The 17,771-nt window shown below is 38.3% G+C and overlaps 1 protein-coding gene across 8 annotated transcripts in view; it reads left to right on the forward strand.

The window, feature by feature from the left end:
- The window catches only part of TRIO (trio Rho guanine nucleotide exchange factor), a 255,536-nt gene that overhangs the window by 89,439 nt on the left and 148,326 nt on the right, over positions 1–17,771 (forward strand). For 7 of the 8 annotated variants that reach the window (XR_009957633.1, XM_062569805.1, XM_062569806.1 and 4 more), the window contains exons 7-9: positions 4,469–4,660; positions 8,185–8,316; positions 12,060–12,290. Coding sequence is in view for 7 of the 8 variants with exons in the window: in XM_062569805.1 (XP_062425789.1) it covers positions 4,469–4,660; positions 8,185–8,316; positions 12,060–12,290 (555 nt within the window). In the remaining variant the exon portion in view is untranslated. Of the gene's footprint in view, positions 1–207; positions 249–4,468; positions 4,661–8,184; positions 8,317–12,059; positions 12,291–17,771 lie in introns of those variants that run through there. The other variant, XM_062569808.1, reaches the window with a different exon arrangement.

Here is a 17,771-nt window from a genome sequence, read left to right on the forward strand (position 1 = left end):
GATGATCAAGGGAGAGGGGGCCCAAGTAGTGTTCTTGATCCTTCCAGTGGGGGGGGGGGGGGGGGAGGACATGAGGATGACTAGATCCTGCTGATCAACAATGGGCTGAGTAGCTGGTATTGACCACAGCATTCTGTTTTCTTTGAAGATCAAGGACTACTTGGAAGAAACGACATCCACCTGACTGGTGCAAAAGTATCTTTGACAACACACTGGGCGACCTAACAGGGAGAATTTGGCGGCCAAGGGTATGAGGTGATATGAACAGTAGGGATATTGTAATCAACAAAAACAGGGCTGAAGTCCTATGCATATGCACGTAAATAAGGAAGAGCTTATGGGACAGCATTATGGGAAAAGAAGTCATACCCTTTCTGTGAGATCAGCATTACTGGGTCCCTCTCTGAAGAACTTGTATGCTAATGAATGCAGCATAGGGAACAAACAGGAGGAATTAGTAGGAATTGCCATTTATGTGAGAGAGCAGTAGAAATGCATGGAGCTCTGCTTTGGAATAGGAGATGAGCTGACTGAGAGTTTATGGGTCATGATTTAACAGGTGGACCAAAATGGTGACATTGTGGTGGGTGTCTGCTACAGCCACCTAATTAGGAATCACAGAATGGTTGAAGTTGGAATGGACAGAATCACAGAATCGGTAAGGTTGGAAGGAACCTCTGGACATCATCTAATCCAACACCCCTGCTCAGGCAGGGTCACGTAGGGCATATTAGACAGGGTTGCATCCAGGTGGGGTTTAAGCATCTGCAGAGAAGGAGGCTCCACAGCCTCTCTGGGCAACCTGTTCCAGTGCCGTTGCTCTCACAGTAAAGAAATTCCTCCTCACATTCAGGCGGAACTTCCTGTGTGTCAGTTTGTGCCTATTACCTCTAGTCCTGTTGCTCGGCACTACTGAAAAGAGTTTAGCTCCATCTTCTTGACACCTCCCTTAAGGTATTTGTAGACATTGATAAGATCCCCTCTCAGTCTTCTCTTCTCCAGGCTAAACAGGCCCAGCTCTTGTAGGCTTTCTCATAGGGAAGATGCTCCAGTCTTCTGATCATCTTTGTAGTCCTGCATTGTGCATGAGGCTTTCTCCAGATAACTGGAAGAATTCTCGTGTTTGCAGGTCCTTGCAGGCACAAGCAATCCAAGAATATTCTGAAGTGCATTGATGACAAATTCCTAATTCAGGTGATCACATAGCCATTGCAGGGAGACAGCCTGGACCCGGTTCCTACAAACAAAGAACTGATTGGGGATATGAAGGTCAGGGGATGTACTGGCTGCAGTGATCATGAGATGATGGAGTTAAGCATCATCCTAGGGATCATCAGGAGGAAAGCATTAAGCAGGACTGCAACCCTGGACTTTGGTGGACTTTGCCTTTTTCAGAAATGTGCTTGGAAGGATCCCATGGGCTATGGCCAAGGAGAGAAGAGAGGTCCAGTAGAGCTCGTTGATTTTCAAGGATCACCTTCTTCAAGTCCAAGAATGGTCCATCCCAACAAGAGGGAAATTAAGCAAAAGCAGCAGGAGACCTGCATGAACGAGCAAGGATCTCCTGCCTAAACGAGAACAGAAAAGGGAAGCATAAATGTCGTAGAAGGAAGGACAGGTGACCCAGGAGGTGTCACTACCTATCTTCATCTGTATAGTGTACATCCTCTATAGAGACACTGACTGCATATGCAAAGATGGGTTTAGGAAAGCTAAAGCCCACCTGCAGTTGAATCTGGTAAAGGATGTAGAGGGCAACACGAATGGCTTCAACATTTACATCAACAGTTAAAAAAGTTAGGGAAAATGTGGGCCCACTGCTGAGTGGGCCCTGGTAACAAAGGACACGGAAGGCAGAGGAATCCCAGGCTTCTAAGACCAGTGGGAAAATCTGGAGCAGTAAAGACTTAACGCTTGCTAGAGAAGGATCATGTTAGGAAACACTTAAGGTGGACATACGCAGGTATGTCCTGATGAGATGCATCCATGAGTACTGAGGGATCTGGCCAATGTCACTGTGAAGCCACTTTTGATTGTCTTTGAAAGATCATGTTGATTGAGAAAGAATCTAGAGGACTGGAAGGGAGCAAATGTCACCCCTATCTTTAAGAGACAAGAAGGAGGATCTTGGGAACTGCAGGCTGGTCAGCTACTCTTTGATCCCTCAGAAGGTATTGGAGCAAATCCTCCTGGAAACTATTTCCAAACATGTGAAGGACCAGAAGGTGACTTAGAGAAGTCAGCATGGATTTATGAAGGGGAAATCAATCTTAACCGACCTGATAGACTTTTATGATGGAGTGATTGGCTTGATGAATTAGAGGAGAGCAGTGGATGTTGTTCATCTTGACTTTAGTAAGGCTTTTGACACTGCCTCTCTGCCAGTCCTCATAGACAAAATGATGAAGGCTAGATAAATGCACAGTGAGAAGGACTGTAAACTGGCTGAACTGCTGGGCTTAGAGGGCTGTGATCAGCAGCAGCAGCACAGTGTCCAGCTGGAGATCAGTAACTAGTGGTGTCCCACGAGGGGTCAGTACAGGGTCCAATACTGTTTAGTGTCTTCATTGATAATATGGAGGATGGAAGAGAGTGCACCCTCAGCAAGCTTTTAAGTGATTAAAAAAAAGAGGGGAGTGGGGTGGAGAAGAATATTTGATAGATCAGATGATTGTGCTTCCATTCAGGGGGACCTTGACGGGCTGGAGAAATAAGCAGAGGGAAAGTTTGTGAAGCTCAACAGAGGAAAATATCAAGTCCTGCACCTGGGGAAGGGTAACCCCATACACCAGTAAAGCCTGTGAGCTGACTGACTCAAGAGCAGCTTTGCAGAAAAGGGCCCTAGCAGACACCAAGCTGAAAGTGAACCAGTAATGTGCGCTTGTACCAATGAAAACCAACATCATCCTGGGCTTCATTTGAAAGCACATTGATGGCAGGTCAAGGCAGGTGATCCTTCTCTACTGAGCCCTGGTGAGGCCACACCTGGAGTGCTGTGTCCAAATCTGGGCTCCCCAATAAAGAAGAGAGATGGAGCTACTGGAGCAATACCAGCAAAGGGCTACTAAGATGATCAACAGATTGAAGCATCTATCACATGAGGAGAGGCTGAGAGAGCTGGAACTGTTCCTCCTGGAGAAAAAAGGCTTGGAGGGGGGATCTTTATATATACATGCATATATGTATATATATAAACATTTATGTATTTACAGATGCATACTTATATACTACATACATGTATATTTACATACATAAATATCTGATGGCAGGTAGTTAAAAAAAAAAAAAAAAAAAAGATGGAGCCAGACTCTTCTCAGTGGTGTGCAGTGAAAGGACAAGAGGCAATAGGCACAAATCAAAATAGGGAAGATTCTGTTTAAATGTAAGAAACAACCCTTTTACTCTAAAGGTTACCGAACACTGGAACAGGTTGCCCAGAGAAGTTGTGGACTCTTTGATCTTGGAGATATTCAAAACCCAACTGGACAACCTGCTCTAATTGACTTTGCCTTGAGAAGGAATTTGGAAAACCAATCTCCAAAGGTCCCTGCCAACCTTGACTATTTATAATTCCAAGAATTTCATTCTAGAGGAATGAGAGTGAGCCCAATTGAAAGAAGTGTCAATGCAGCATTCTGTAAATATAGCTCTGGAAGAGCTACTCGGAAAGCTTGTGGTGATGAAGCTAAACTTGTTTCTGGCTTTGCAGGAATTGGAAACACTTGATTGCTTCCTTTGAAAAATGTTGTTCATACAGAATGAAAAACAAGTATTGGATAATATATGCCAAAATGCATGAGTTAAAAGGGAGGAAAATCACAGTGACTAAGAGCCATCACTGAGTAGTGACAACATGCTAGAGAATCTTTCTGATCTTTGACCTAATTTGTGTAGTTTTCAGTGTTAGCTCCAGGGCCATATAGCAGTAGGAAAATAAAACTTCTTGAATACACTCAAAGTAAACTTTGAGTTCTAAAGTTTTACTCTTTTTATTTAAATAATATAAATGCTTTCAGAAGACAATGTGAAGATCTGTAGCAGGGTGGTGTTCTACATGTGTGCATCAAGGATAGATCAAGTGCTTACTAATTATACTTTTAATTTTCTGTATTGTGTGTCTGAATGTCTTGCTGATTTAAACATCTGTAAAAATTATTACTGATGCTGTTGTGAAGTATGGTCAGCTTTTCCTCTTCCTTGTAAAAATGAATTTTTGTATAATGTAACTTTGCTTAAGTTGGCCACTGATGTTAGTACGAGACTCTGGTTGTTTCAAGTTGTGTGTCATTGTCAACAGTGCAGATAGGCTGCTACACTGTACACCAAGATTCCCAAGTCAGGCATGCAAAAACATTGCAAATAAAACCAGATTTAGTCTATTAAGCACTACTGTAATTTATAGAGCTATGCCTGTGTATTTACGTAATCTCCTAACCCACACTAATTTTTCCCCTTCTCTTCTCCATAGAATGTGTATGTAAACATTAACCGCATCATGTCGGTAGCAAATCGCCTGGTTGAGTCTGGTCATTATGCCTCGCAGCAGATAAAACAGATTGCAAGTCAGCTAGAGCAAGAGTGGAAGGCGTTCGCTGCAGCCTTGGATGAGCGAAGCACCTTACTGGATATGTCTTCTATCTTCCATCAGAAAGCTGAACAGGTTAGTAAATGGGAGTCAAAAGGAGTTTCTTTGCTGGAGTGGTGAATTATGCTGTCTGCTTTTGATTTGGACAAAAGTTCAAAACAGTGGTTGACAACAGCAGTAAGAAAGCTAGAGCATTCGTATCTGCCAGTTTCAGCTGACTCTCAAATAAAAACTTGTTCTTCTTGGCCCAAGACAGCCACTGTCTTAAGCCACTGTCCTTTTATCTTCCGCAAAAGGTATTACCATACTAATGCAAGAAAGTTAAAATTTAGCCAGATTAGATGTATGAATCAAAATGAAGTAGACTTAAAAGCTGAAGTATATATGAAGCTTTTAAGTTGAAAAAAGGAAAGAAAAAATTAGTGTAATATATATCAATATATTTTTTTCTGCATCAAGAAATCATTTACTTCTGCTGTTGTTTTCACCCCAAGACCCATGAGAGAGAAATGTTCACATATCAGTCCTTGGGTTGTCAATGTTTAACTTGTAGTAATTGCTTATAGAAAATTCAGCCTAACTGGCCTCAAAGTTGAGAAGCTAATTAACTGTCTTCTGAATATGAAATTGTGGTAGGAGATGTTTATTTAGTATTCCATAAGAGATTCTTCCTATATTAAACGAAGAATTTAGCTTTAGGCCCATACCAATTATTTTAATTAAGCCATTAACCACATGTAACTGCCAGAGAAGAGGTATATGTAGGGGAAACAGGAATAAATATTCTCAAGTTAATAATCTTGATGGTGAAAGCATGTTTTTCCCCTCTAGGGAATTCAGTTCTGGGGGAGTTGCTGTGTGTATGTGTGTTGTTGAGTCACCTATTGATATTACAGACTGTCTGCTCTGTACGTCTGTACTGGATTTGGAGGGTAGAGGTCCTTAGATGCCTATGGCTGACAGAATGCCCTAGTATGCTGTGGAGCTTCCACAGCTCCAGTTGTCTTCTTTCCTTTTCCCATGCTAAACAGGGTCAAGAAGTACTCATATCTGATATAGCTTTAGCTCAGAATAAGGAAGCAGCTATTTGGAAGCTGATGATAACTGCAGAAATCAAGAGAGAAGCAGTCTACTGCTTTATTATTTTAAGAAGGTTTTTTTTTTTTTTTTTTTTATCTTTACTGCTACATAGAAATTGAAGTTTCTAAATGTCCGGGAGTTAGAAATGTGAGCATATTAAGATGTAAATGCACTGTATTGCTTTCAATTATGTTAGTGATGACATCAACGTAATTGCACTTAGATAGCTTAAGATAAACTAATGACACTAGAATAGGCATTTTACGAGGCTTTTTAAAAAAATCTACTAAAGGAGCAGAAAGAATTGTTTTTTGGTGTAAAAGTCACCAACCAGCTTTAAAGCATTTGATAGACAGGACGAGGTACCTTATCAGTATCGTTGCTTTTCTAATTGCAAGACATATTTAGGTTTACATTTAAGCACTGTCAGTCTTGCATGTGAGATATAGTATGTGTGTATATATGCATGTATGCATATGTATGTATATTTATATATGTGTGCATATGTATTTACTACATGTGTCTACATATATGTGGGTAAAACACGAACAGATAGGTATACCCTGACCAAATGATTGTTCTTTTTGTAAGAAACTGCTCTTCATCAGAAGTCAGAGGTGTAAAATTCTTTTTCTTTCTTTTTTGTACTGGGCAACTGATAGGGATCTGTGCTGCGTTCTTCAGCACCAAATGCATTTGTAGGTGTAGACAGGGAAAAAGAGAAGAATGAGAAAAAAGAACAAAACATCATCTACTTGGATTAATTAAATTATTATCTTTAATTGCTCCTTTTGCAGTTTTCGTTTGACAATTAACTGTGATAGATTGTCATAGTTGCTTTGTATATTAACTGGCAATGATTTATCAGCTGTCTGATTGACAGTGGACAGTCTCAGCTAAAGGCAAGAGGGCTTGGAGTAAGAGGAATGACCCCTTTAGACAGTGATGATGCTTCACCTATATAGAAGAAAGTATGTAGCCAAAAAAACAATATGCTCTTCTTAAATGCAAGTGCTCTCTTGCAACTAAGTTTCACTGCCTGCTGTCAGGCCTAGTGGAGACTGCACCCAGCTACTGTCAGTGTTACTAACTGATAAAAGAGAGACAGTTCCAAGGTCCTACGTGCCTCTTTTAGTGTTCAGTGGTAATTGTTAGAGATTTTTTTAGATTGTCCCTTGATGAAATGAGAATAAAACAAGTATCTGAGAATTAACTACTTTATCACCCTTTCTCACAGCTGTCAAACAGTATTGGAGACCAAGAAATGGTCTGTAGATTGCTTTTTCTCCAAAAGGCTGAGTGTGCTCCAGGAATCAAAATACATATGGTGAGAGAAAGGCCTAGTCTCTGAAGCTTTTAGGACTCTAACTTCAAGTGAAGAGAAGGCAAATTTGGTTTATCGATGCCACATGTGCTTGGCTATACTAAGTTCATGTTTAACAGCCAAGAAAAGTCCTAGGAAAAACAGATTTTTTTCTCCCCATTTTCTAACATAACTAGGGTGTAAAATCCATGCCCCCTAGCTGTCGAAAATAACTTTACGGAACTTATGCATGCGGCTATGATGACATTTCTCTTCTGTTAAGATGGTTCAAGTTTCAGAAAACTTAAATCTTCAGCAGAATAGATTCTATTATTACATCCTCAGTTTACCCCAGAAGGTTTGACTTAAGCAGCAATGCTGTGATATAGCTGTGAGCTCAGAGTTCAGCGTTAGTCTTCAGAGCCACCTCTCTTCCTCTGCTCCGTTAAGTTATAAATCCCTTACATACTTGCTACTGCAGCTGCTAGCCAAATGTATTTAGTGCTTCTCTGTATGAAGAAGTTAGTGCTTGGGGGACTTGGACATAAGTTTATAGTGCTTTAACGCTGCTTTGCCTCCTTGAAGATATCTTCTTATCAGAAAGAAAACTGTGAATTGTTCGACTGGGCAGTTCACCACATCAGTTCTCTCTCTGTTTGTGTGTGCAAGGTAACTTGCTTTTTTCTGAAGATTTTAAAAAAGATGAGGCAGCGGCTAACTTAATGTTCATTGAATATTTGCAAAGGGAGCTGACAAATGAGAGCTGGGAGTCTGGTCTTGAAAACGGTAGTGTGTTGTACCTTCTTGTGAAGACAAGACCTCATTTGCCTTTGTGTGCCTGACACAGTAGGTAGACATGGGTGAAATAAACTTCTTAGGTTGCAAAGTCAAGAAAAGGGGCAAGAGTAAACCTGAAATATCAGTATTGCTAACAGTTTAATTGGCTCTGAAGGTTGACAGCATATAATTAGGCCTGCCTGGGAATGGCTGAAAGAGTTCCATGTAGCTAAAAGCACAAGTAGAGTCAAACTTTGTTTCAGTTCTGCTATCAGATTCATTTTGGTCAGTTCAGAAATAAATATGTTAGACAATTTCCACTTAAAAGGAGTCTTTCCAGTGGCCATTATGCAGATGGCAATCCTTTTGCATGTTTCTAATGTACATTTACTAATTGGTAGAACCCCAAGTTAAGCAGAAGGTCTTTTCTCTGTTGCAGTACATGAGTAATGTGGATTCCTGGTGCAAAGCCTGTGGTGAAGTGGAGCTTCCCTCCGAACTGCAAGACTTAGAAGATGCCATCCATCATCATCAAGGGATATATGAGCATATTACCTTGGCTTACTCTGAAGTAAGTAGCTTCCTTGTTTCTTTAGGTTGCTGACTTGTTTCTAGTAAAATAGTGTAATATTAAGGTTGGGTCACTAATTGATGGAACTTGTTGAATAGTAGTGCATTAGTTTGCAACTCAAGTGCCATGCTGTTCCTCTTAATTCAGTATTACGGATTTTGCTGCCGCCGTTCAAATTTAAATGCAAGTTTTAAGCTGTCTTAGTCTTCTAAAAAAAAAAATTAAAAGGCAAGATGAAACCATAATGCTATTTTTGCAGACTTACCTGATACAAGCAACTCATGCAGTATACTAAATATTTTTAATTTGTGTATTACTGCCTTTTAATAGCAGTATGGTACTGTCATTAAAATATTTATTTGCGTGGAAAGCAGCTGGATATTCTTTGGGAAAATATTCTGTTGGCATGGATTGCTTTAAGTATTTTTTGAAAATCTATTTTTGAAATTGTCTCTCAAAAAAAAACTTACCCTTCAAAGAATATCACTTGACAAACCAGAAGTTAAATACTTAGTTCTGTCAGCCTGAAAGGCACTTAAGTGAGCCAGCATGCATATGCACTCGGCATTCATAAGATTAACATATCCTATGTTGCTACTCCAATCTTGGCTTTTGAACCCAATGACATGCTTTTAAGATGGAGAATACTTCTTGAGATATCTAGTAGTTGTAAATACAACTTAGAAAAAAATGCTTATTCTTAAGGTAGCCTACAAAATGTGACTAAAGTATCCATTGTTTTCCTGCAAATTTTGAATTCTCTTCAAGTTTTCTCTCTCTTCAGTTAGCCAGAGTGAGAAATCAACTAACAAGGCTTTTCTGCGTTTTCTATTGAGATTTTCTTTCTTTTCTTTCATCAGGGTTGTTAACATCGCAGAATAATGTTATTGGAGTCTTTGGTGTTAAATTGCATCAGTTGAATTTGGATTAAATAAAGTAGCTTCTGTTCCAGTGAAGTTATATGAAAATATGCATTTGATTTAAATCAAGATTAAAAAAAAAAAAAAAAAAAAAAGATTGATGGACACAAGATAGCTTAGACCTACATCTAGCACTTATTAACAGGAGGTGGTGTTGGAATGAAATAATGGTTTGTTATTTATACATTATATTAAAAAAGTGAAACTTTCTGATAAACCAACACTATTACAGGTAACTGAAGTATAACTCAGTTCACATTTTGTCTGGATAGCAGTAAAGGAGTGTAAAATCAGAGCTGATGATTGGTCCTGTTGTTCATGTATCAAAAATGGACTTTCTGAACACTTGCCATCTTAGAGCCAGAAGAAGCTTCATTACCTATCAGTCAGTGCCCAGAGTTCACATTAACTGTTCTTTTTGTGCAAAACATGCACTGACACCCCCATTCCTGTTACATGCCACCTTACTATGGCAACAGCTTTCTTGACATACTAAAGCACACCTTTGGTGATAAAACTTTAGGTTCTTGCTACAAATACCTATTTTAACTTGTTCTTGAATGTGTGTTCTGTCGGAAGATTTCTTTACTTCATTGCAACTTCTCTTCATTGAGAGAATCCCCTTTTAAAACGAGAGAGAGAGAGATGTGGCATGTTTGTAGTAGACAAACATGAAGAGAAGCAATCTGGAGTGGAAGCTCCAAGAGAAGTACAGGAAGGAATAAAAAGGCTGGGGTTGTCTGGGATAACAGTCATAAAGCACTGAATATAAACATTTTGATTCAGTCACATCTCTGCTTTTAGGAAAAAGAAAAAGGAAACTGTTAAGCCTAAACAAGCACTGTGGATTACCGTGTGAAGTACTGTTTGGTTCCTGGTGATACATAGTGAAAATAAATTAGATGGATAAATGGTAGGGTTACTCTGGCAAACACCTTGAAAATTGGTTTAGCATTTCAAAGCTGTTGCTTTTGACTTTGGGACAACGAGGCATTGTAATGATATCAAAAAAATGTTCCCACTTTTCCCATGTATTAAAGCCATAGCTTATTTTTTGGCAGCCAGAATTTGTGGAGAAATAGTAGTTATGTGTGTATAGACAAGTCATGTTCCTCCTTTACACAGAAGATATTGCTTCTCCGTATTTAAACATGCATTCCTTTTTGAAGATTGATGGAGTTGTCCTTTTCTGTAAAGGTATTATAGTGCTGCTGCTTATCACTTAGACATATGACTTAGTTTTTGTTGCAGCATGGAGCTCCTTTCATTTTGTGATGAACGAACAGTGAGGAGAAAGAAAGGGGAACACCATAGAAAAGATAACACTTTATCATTCATTTTAAATTGCAATGTCTTGACAACACAACTTGGAGACAGTAATTTTAAAGAAAGTGAATGCTTTTAAGACTAGACTGAGTCTAATTACTGAGGATAATTACTTCATGTTACTAGGAAAGTAACTTACTGGCTTACAATCTTAGATAACCAGTATGCTTGAAAAACTAAAAGCTGTGCCTTAATTTAAATTATATACTTCTCTGAAATCTTAGGATAGTCATGCACTGGAAAGGAAGAAAACTTTACTCTAACTCCTGCAAGGAGCAAATGTGCATGGTGGTTTGGTTGTCAAGATGATGAACAAATCATCAGATCAAGGGACTGCTGCACTAACTTTTCCTGAATTTCATGGATTCTTGATAAATAATGGAAGTCTATTTTTCTGAAACAACCAGAATGCATTATACTCTTTTCCTCTCTGACTTGACTTTAAAGGTGCTGCTTTTCCAAGTGTGCCTTATTCTCTTTGTTGATACCTGTTGCTCAAAGGAAGAAGCTTAAATGAGAACTGAGAAATAGACACTACTATAGATACTACTTAATAGAAAAGAGCTTTGATCTGATCTGAATATTGAATAGCAATCTTTAAATGTGATCTTGGCTAAATTCAGTGAAAATAATTGAAAATAGCTACCAGGGAAATCCTTGACAAATTTTCTGTTTGTGATATGGTCTTGATTTAATGAATTACAACTATTGTTTGTGTCCCATTCTCTTGTGGTTTCAGTTGATTTTTTTTCCTGCCTGTTACATGAGCAATTAGAAAAGTTTTTTATGGTTAGCTAAGTGATACCAAATTGTAATAGCTCCTTTGAGCTATGCTGACAGTGGCAGAATAGTTAAAGAGCAATGAAGAAAGCTCTTAACAACCTTAACAAATGTTAAACATTAAGAGTGACCAGATGAAGTAGGATTATTGCTTTTTAATTAGTATACAAAATAAATCTAAATATCTTTTGCTGTGATTTGAATTAGAGGAGATAACAGCTAGAAATGACTAGTATGTTCCTTATCAGCGTCCGTAGTTGAACACATTTTGCAAACATTAGCCTATAAAAGTAAATGCCTTTTCTGCCTTCAAAGTGGACGAAAGGGGAGAGAGATATTCCTGGGAGGGCAGTTCTGCTCAAATGCTTCGTTTTAGGTGCTTTGACTACAGAGCTGGAGAGAGAGAGATGGAGAGTGTTTATTCTAAGTTAACCTTGAACTCTTTGGAAAAAAATACTATTAAGGAAAATCACTCTTAAGGTACTAGAAAGATAGGTTGTTATTTAGAAAGTTACTGCTTAAAATTCCATTACATAGAGGGAGTATATAAAAATGTAGATTTCTATAACAGCATTACATAATCACACCTGAAGAAAAATATCTCCACCAATGCTCCCCAGGGTCTTAATGAAGCCTAAAATGCAAGTGAGGGAGATGGAAGGATAGTCTGATGAGCTTTGACCGGACAAATAATTCTTCATCCTTTCTGATGGTCAGGTGAGCCAAGATGGAAAGTCGCTGCTGGACAAACTTCAGAGACCTTTGACTCCTGGCAGCTCTGATTCCCTCACCGCCTCTGCCAACTACTCAAAAGCAGTTCATCACGTTCTGGATGTTATCCATGAAGTACTGCACCACCAGCGCCAACTGGAAAACATCTGGCAGCATCGGAAGGTCCGATTGCACCAGCGGCTTCAACTCTGTGTTTTTCAACAGGATGTTCAACAGGTACGTTTTATTTCATGACTTCTACATGCCTGTCTACCAGGCTATGATTTGAACCTGGATTGCGTTGGCAGATGACTTTTGACCACTGGACCATGTAGTCTTTTATTCAGCAGTTGAATAGCTGCATAGGACTGATGAAATGAATCTGTGTGTTATCATAAGAGACTCACTGTTATGGGTAGAAAATATATTTGTACCTCCTTTTATTCACTTGAGTTCAGATAGGATGAAAAAAAAATTTATTCTAGACAAAAGCTGTTCTAAGCTTGTGCTGGCAGCTGACATTCACATTCTAGGTAAAGCAAAGTTCTAGACTTGAAGAGTCAGAAATATTTGTAGTAGCATGCAAAAAAATTAGTGTTATTCTGTAACAAATTTTTCATGTCAAATCCTTAGTGATACTTAATTGACTGTTTTTTGAAAAATGTGAGAGCAATATACTGAAGCGGTGTAAAAATTACAGATTACTTTCTGACAATAACTCTATTCTTGAATAAATGGTTATATAGCTGTCATACATCACTTATTGTGATGATATCCATAAAATTTATTAAATACATTAATATACTGATATTGATCTAGCTTAAAAGGGTGAAGCTGTACAGAACTCCTTTGTTAAAGGATTTTTAATAAACAGAAAATATTTGTCTTAAGCTGCATTTAACAGAGAAATTCATAATTTATTTTTCAATAGCCTCTCTTTATAAAAGATTAAGATGACTAATTTTTACTGATCATGGACTTTCAATGCAATTTAAAGGTCTTCACAGCTCAAGAGCTTCTAACTGTGGATTTTAGATACCTAGTCATACATTTTTAAAAATAATCTTATTTCTTCCAAATTAGTTCCACTTTATCTTGAAACTGAATTTCTTGTAGTCACCTGTTGCTGCAAAATGCTGCATGTGTGCTGTTGGCAGTGAAGTAACCTAGTTTCAATTATTTGCAGTAGCTGACAGACATAATGGTGGTAGGGGGAACTGACCTGAATAGCTCAGATTTCTGCACTGAGTGTTTACTTTTCCTGTAAGTTAAAGAATAGATGGAAAAAAGTTACTTAATTCTTATATAAGTATAAAATTATTTGTAATTTTTAATGTAAAAAAAATTTTAAAATATGCAGATATGAAAAGGCAATTAGTTACCCAGCTTCTCAACTGTCAAATGTGACAAAGAGTGGGGAAATGCATGAAAAAAAATGTCAGCACAAAAAGAAAAAGCAGCGTGAATGCTAAGAATGATCAGGTAGGGCACAGAAGATAAAACTGGGAACATTGTGATGCTGTTGTATAAATCGTAGAGGCCCTTCATCAAAGCCATTATATCAACAGTAGCTAGTCAGGAGGATCCAGTGCCTCTACTTGCGTAAGTAGCCAGTGAAGGGCACTTGTCAAAACTGATGAGGCACAGTCCACAAAGGAATTGCCTCTTGAATTTAACAGGCTTCGTAAGTATTCTTCAGAAATGGAAATGAATATAGTGGTTTGATTTTTTGTAGGGGATAATGTAGATGCTTTCAGCTGTAGTCTAGTGCCAGCAACTGTGGACTAAGTTCTGGAACTTTCTCCTTTCATTGGGATTCAGTCCAGGAAGGACCAATTTATGCACCTCAGGTGAAGTGACCTCCTGATGTTGTTTGCCAAATGCATGATTCAATGGGTTTCAGACCTGTAGGCCAGGCTGCAGGCAACTTTTCCTGGGGATAGATGGTGTTCATTAAATGCTACAAAGAGTCTTACCATGCTGGTCCTACTCTTTGTTTTTACTACCTTGAGACTCATAAAATGTTTGTAGGCAATTGTCATTTTATGCTTCTTCCTGATTCAGGAGTCTAGTGTCACATGGCTCCCAGGTGCAAAAGTTATCTCTGAGATTGCTTTCTTTGAACTTCCCAAGTAACCGTTTACCAGATTTGGGTCATTGTAGAATCACTACTAAGTTCCTCAGCAAGAAGCTAGATGTTTCTTCTCTGTATGAGACCAACCCTATCTTGGAATTAGTGTATTTAAATATAATAATCAGGGGTATCAAAACTCTGAGGTGTATACTGTGGGCTGAGGGTATACTGTAAATGTTCAGCATGAACAATCAGCTCAAGGATTGCTCCCTCTAGGCTTATTATTCAGTACATGTTCTATCTATTGGTTGGAGGAATTTCTCTTTCTTCCTGTTCATGCCTCTAGTTTCTCTGTATGCTTTGCAAGGCAGATCTTGCATTAAGATATCCTCTTGATGGTGTGAAGCTGCAGCCTCTGGTGCTAATGCACAGAGTTATCAACCACTCCAGATTTCAATGTAAATTTTGAATACAAAGATATAGCCCTCGGGTCAGTGAAGTAGGACATGTTTGCCATGTTCCTAAGCCCTTCCCTTAATGTTCTGTAGTGATAATGTCTGTGGCTGAATTGCCTTTACCTTTTCCCTGTAATAGCCATTAACATCTACTTTGGAGGCTTATAAAACGCTGCATGAGGTAGTATAGCTTTTTGTTATGTTACTTTAAGTCGGCTTTAGGTATCAGTGTATTTTGGACAATGCCTTGTGGCAGACTGCAACGCAAGTTATGAGTATTGTTCTCTCTAGTAATACAATTTTTCGAAGTTGCTTGTGTTTCAGTGGAGATCATGCTACAGCATGGTAAGGTAATGATAACTCAACATCCATACCAGATTAAACAGAGGTACGTCTAGTAGTAGCCAATAGCAGATGCCTTAAGGAAGATGGCAATCATATAATGACACATCTCTGCAGTAGCCTCCCTCTGGCAATTTTTAGCTCCCTCAACAAGTTTATATCTAAGACCATTCTGTCATGGTTTATGAAGAGCTCCAAAGAAACTTTCTAAAATATTTTCATCTTCACTATCTTTCAAGTTTGTTAGTCCTTATTCAAACCATAACAAATTCAGTTAAGATGACTAGCTAGATTTAGGAACTAATGTGAAAATCCTTTTTATTATCATCAGTAAAATTAAATGTATTTTTTCTTGTCATAATAGACTAAGCACAATTCTCTTTCACTGTTTATAGTTAAATAGCACAGTGTGGCAGGTAACCAAATGCTTTGTAAGTGAATTCATAACCATCATTCAGCTTGAGTCTGTGCTTTCCTCATCTTAGCTCTCCTGGATTAATTTTCTGCTGGGTTGGTGAAATAAATCAGTTCATGGATGAGTTAAGTGACAGTCTGTGTTAAGTTGCAGGATGGATTTGGCTGTGTTAAGCTGGTACCTCACTTTGTATAAAGTCCACCTTAGAAAACTGTTTTCTCCCGTTTTGTATGTTCAGTATTGAGAACAAGTTTCTAGTGGTGCTTTCCAAATTACCAAAACCAGTATGATGCTAACTAAGAACACATGCCAAGAATCATCTGCAAATTTCATGGAACATATAATAAGGAAAGTAGCACATGAAATATTTAAAAATAGTAGGTAAGGTGTACGGTACAGCAAATCTGAAATAATGAAATGTGTAAACCTAAGACAGTCTTAAGTTGAACAGAATTCTGAGATGTCACCTCAGATAACATAAACATGCCAAAAGGTCTAGCTCCAAGTTGATCTGTATAATTATGCATAACATAAACATGCCAAAAGATCTAGCTCCAAGTTGATCTGTATAATTATGCCCAAAAGAGGATATTAAAAGAAGTCATATCATAAATTGACTGTTACATTCAATTGTTGAAAAAAATCCTTCCGGTATTAAACATGCAAATAATGGGTCTAAATTTGTGCTTAAGAATTGGCAAGGTTACCAGGGTAGACAATACACACAAGTCTTTCAGCTAAAATAGAAAGGAGCTGGCTTTAAGGATTTTGATGTAGAATAATAAAGCAAACTTGTAATAGCAATGTGGACTTTTGTGCTTCTAGGCCACAGAAGGTCAAAATTGAAAATAAAGGTACTGTTTCTGGTAGAATGATACTGCTGGCACTCATATGGTGAAAGCTTTTGAGCCTGAAAATGAGCACTGGCTTGCATTATTACAACATACTTGTAGTAGTTGATTTAAAATATATATATGTATTGTGTCCCCACTGACTTTGGGTAGCTGCTGCTTCCTTGATTAGCCTCTCTCAAAGACTTGTACCGAGACCTTTTTAAAAGTCTTTTGTTAACGTTGACTGATGTAAGGCAGACTAAGAACACTACTTACTTTGCCTCAAAATACTACTAGTTTTACTGTATTACTCTACTGTGGCTTGAAGAAACTGTTACAGCATTGGTTCTTTTGGGGAAAGAATTTTTCTGCTTTTTAACTGTTTGGATATTAGAAACTCAAAGATTCTCCCCTTTCCCCCAAATTTGTCTTGAAAATGGCACTAAGTGGTGATCAGGCATGTGGGAGTAGGCAATGTAGCTAAAGAGACAGCGGGGGGAGAACTGGAAAGTAATGTGGGGAGAACTGGTGAAAGTGAGCATGTTGTATTTGCAAAAGATCAGCTGTTCATTGCTTATTTCTCCAAACAGCATGTACGAAATATTTATTTTGCAGCCATGAACAATGATTTTGTCATGATAAAGCCATCTTCGCATAGTAATTACTTCTACAGAGAAGTGTTGGATGTCTTAAATTCCTATTTATTACTGTATTAGTAGAGTAAACCCCATGTGCTTTCATATTAATAGACAGGTCTGTAGTGGGTTTGATGCTCATGGCTTCTGTAACTCTTTCCTCTTCCAGGAGGAGGAAAAATGGATCATTTCAGATTGCTAAAGGGCTATTATTGGGGCCAGCTAATGGGATTGTCCTTTAGCCAAAGGGGTCTGCAAAAGTTGTCACTAATGTGCAAAAGCAATCTTTAACTTTGACTCTGCTTTTACATGCTGTGAAATTCCACAGTAAGAAGTGCTGCCTCCATTGTGCCCAGAATCAAGGTGAGAAGGTTGAGTGGGAAGATTTGTGTTCGTACTGGATTCACTCAGATGCATCAGTGCTGCTCTAGCTGACTGCTTTAAGTCATGATCTGTGTGCTAGAGTTCTATAATACTTCCTTCTCTTGAAGTTACTGATCACTATTTGGAGCAGAATTTTTTTCTCATGTGCTTCTTATTGCTTTTCACCCCGTGCTTTCTGGTACAGATTACACTATTGATTTCATTTGTAAACTGCCTGTAAAATGTCAGAAGTAGCCAGAGACCAGTATAACTCTCTCATCCAAATCTGTGTCTCCAGCCCTTTTTATAATAAGAAAACAGAGTGATTTGCTAAAACTGTCAAAAACATTGCTAATTTAAACTTTTTTGGTAACTGAGGGCTCATTTGGCTAGTGCATACTAACCTCGCTCTACCTTTGCTAATCAACTCTTTCCCTTGCAAGAAGCAAAGGAAAATGTAAACTGACATAAAAATTATTTTGAATATATTTTCCAGGAATAAAGAATAATGCATAAATTGAAATACATGTCTTGGAGATTTAATGAAGTACTGGTGATTTGAGATGGCTGTATTTTGTGGCATTATGGGAATGCTTATCGT

This window comes from Rhea pennata, chromosome 2 (genome assembly GCF_028389875.1).
Source record: "Rhea pennata isolate bPtePen1 chromosome 2, bPtePen1.pri, whole genome shotgun sequence".
Taxonomy (NCBI): Eukaryota; Metazoa; Chordata; class Aves; order Rheiformes; family Rheidae; genus Rhea; species Rhea pennata.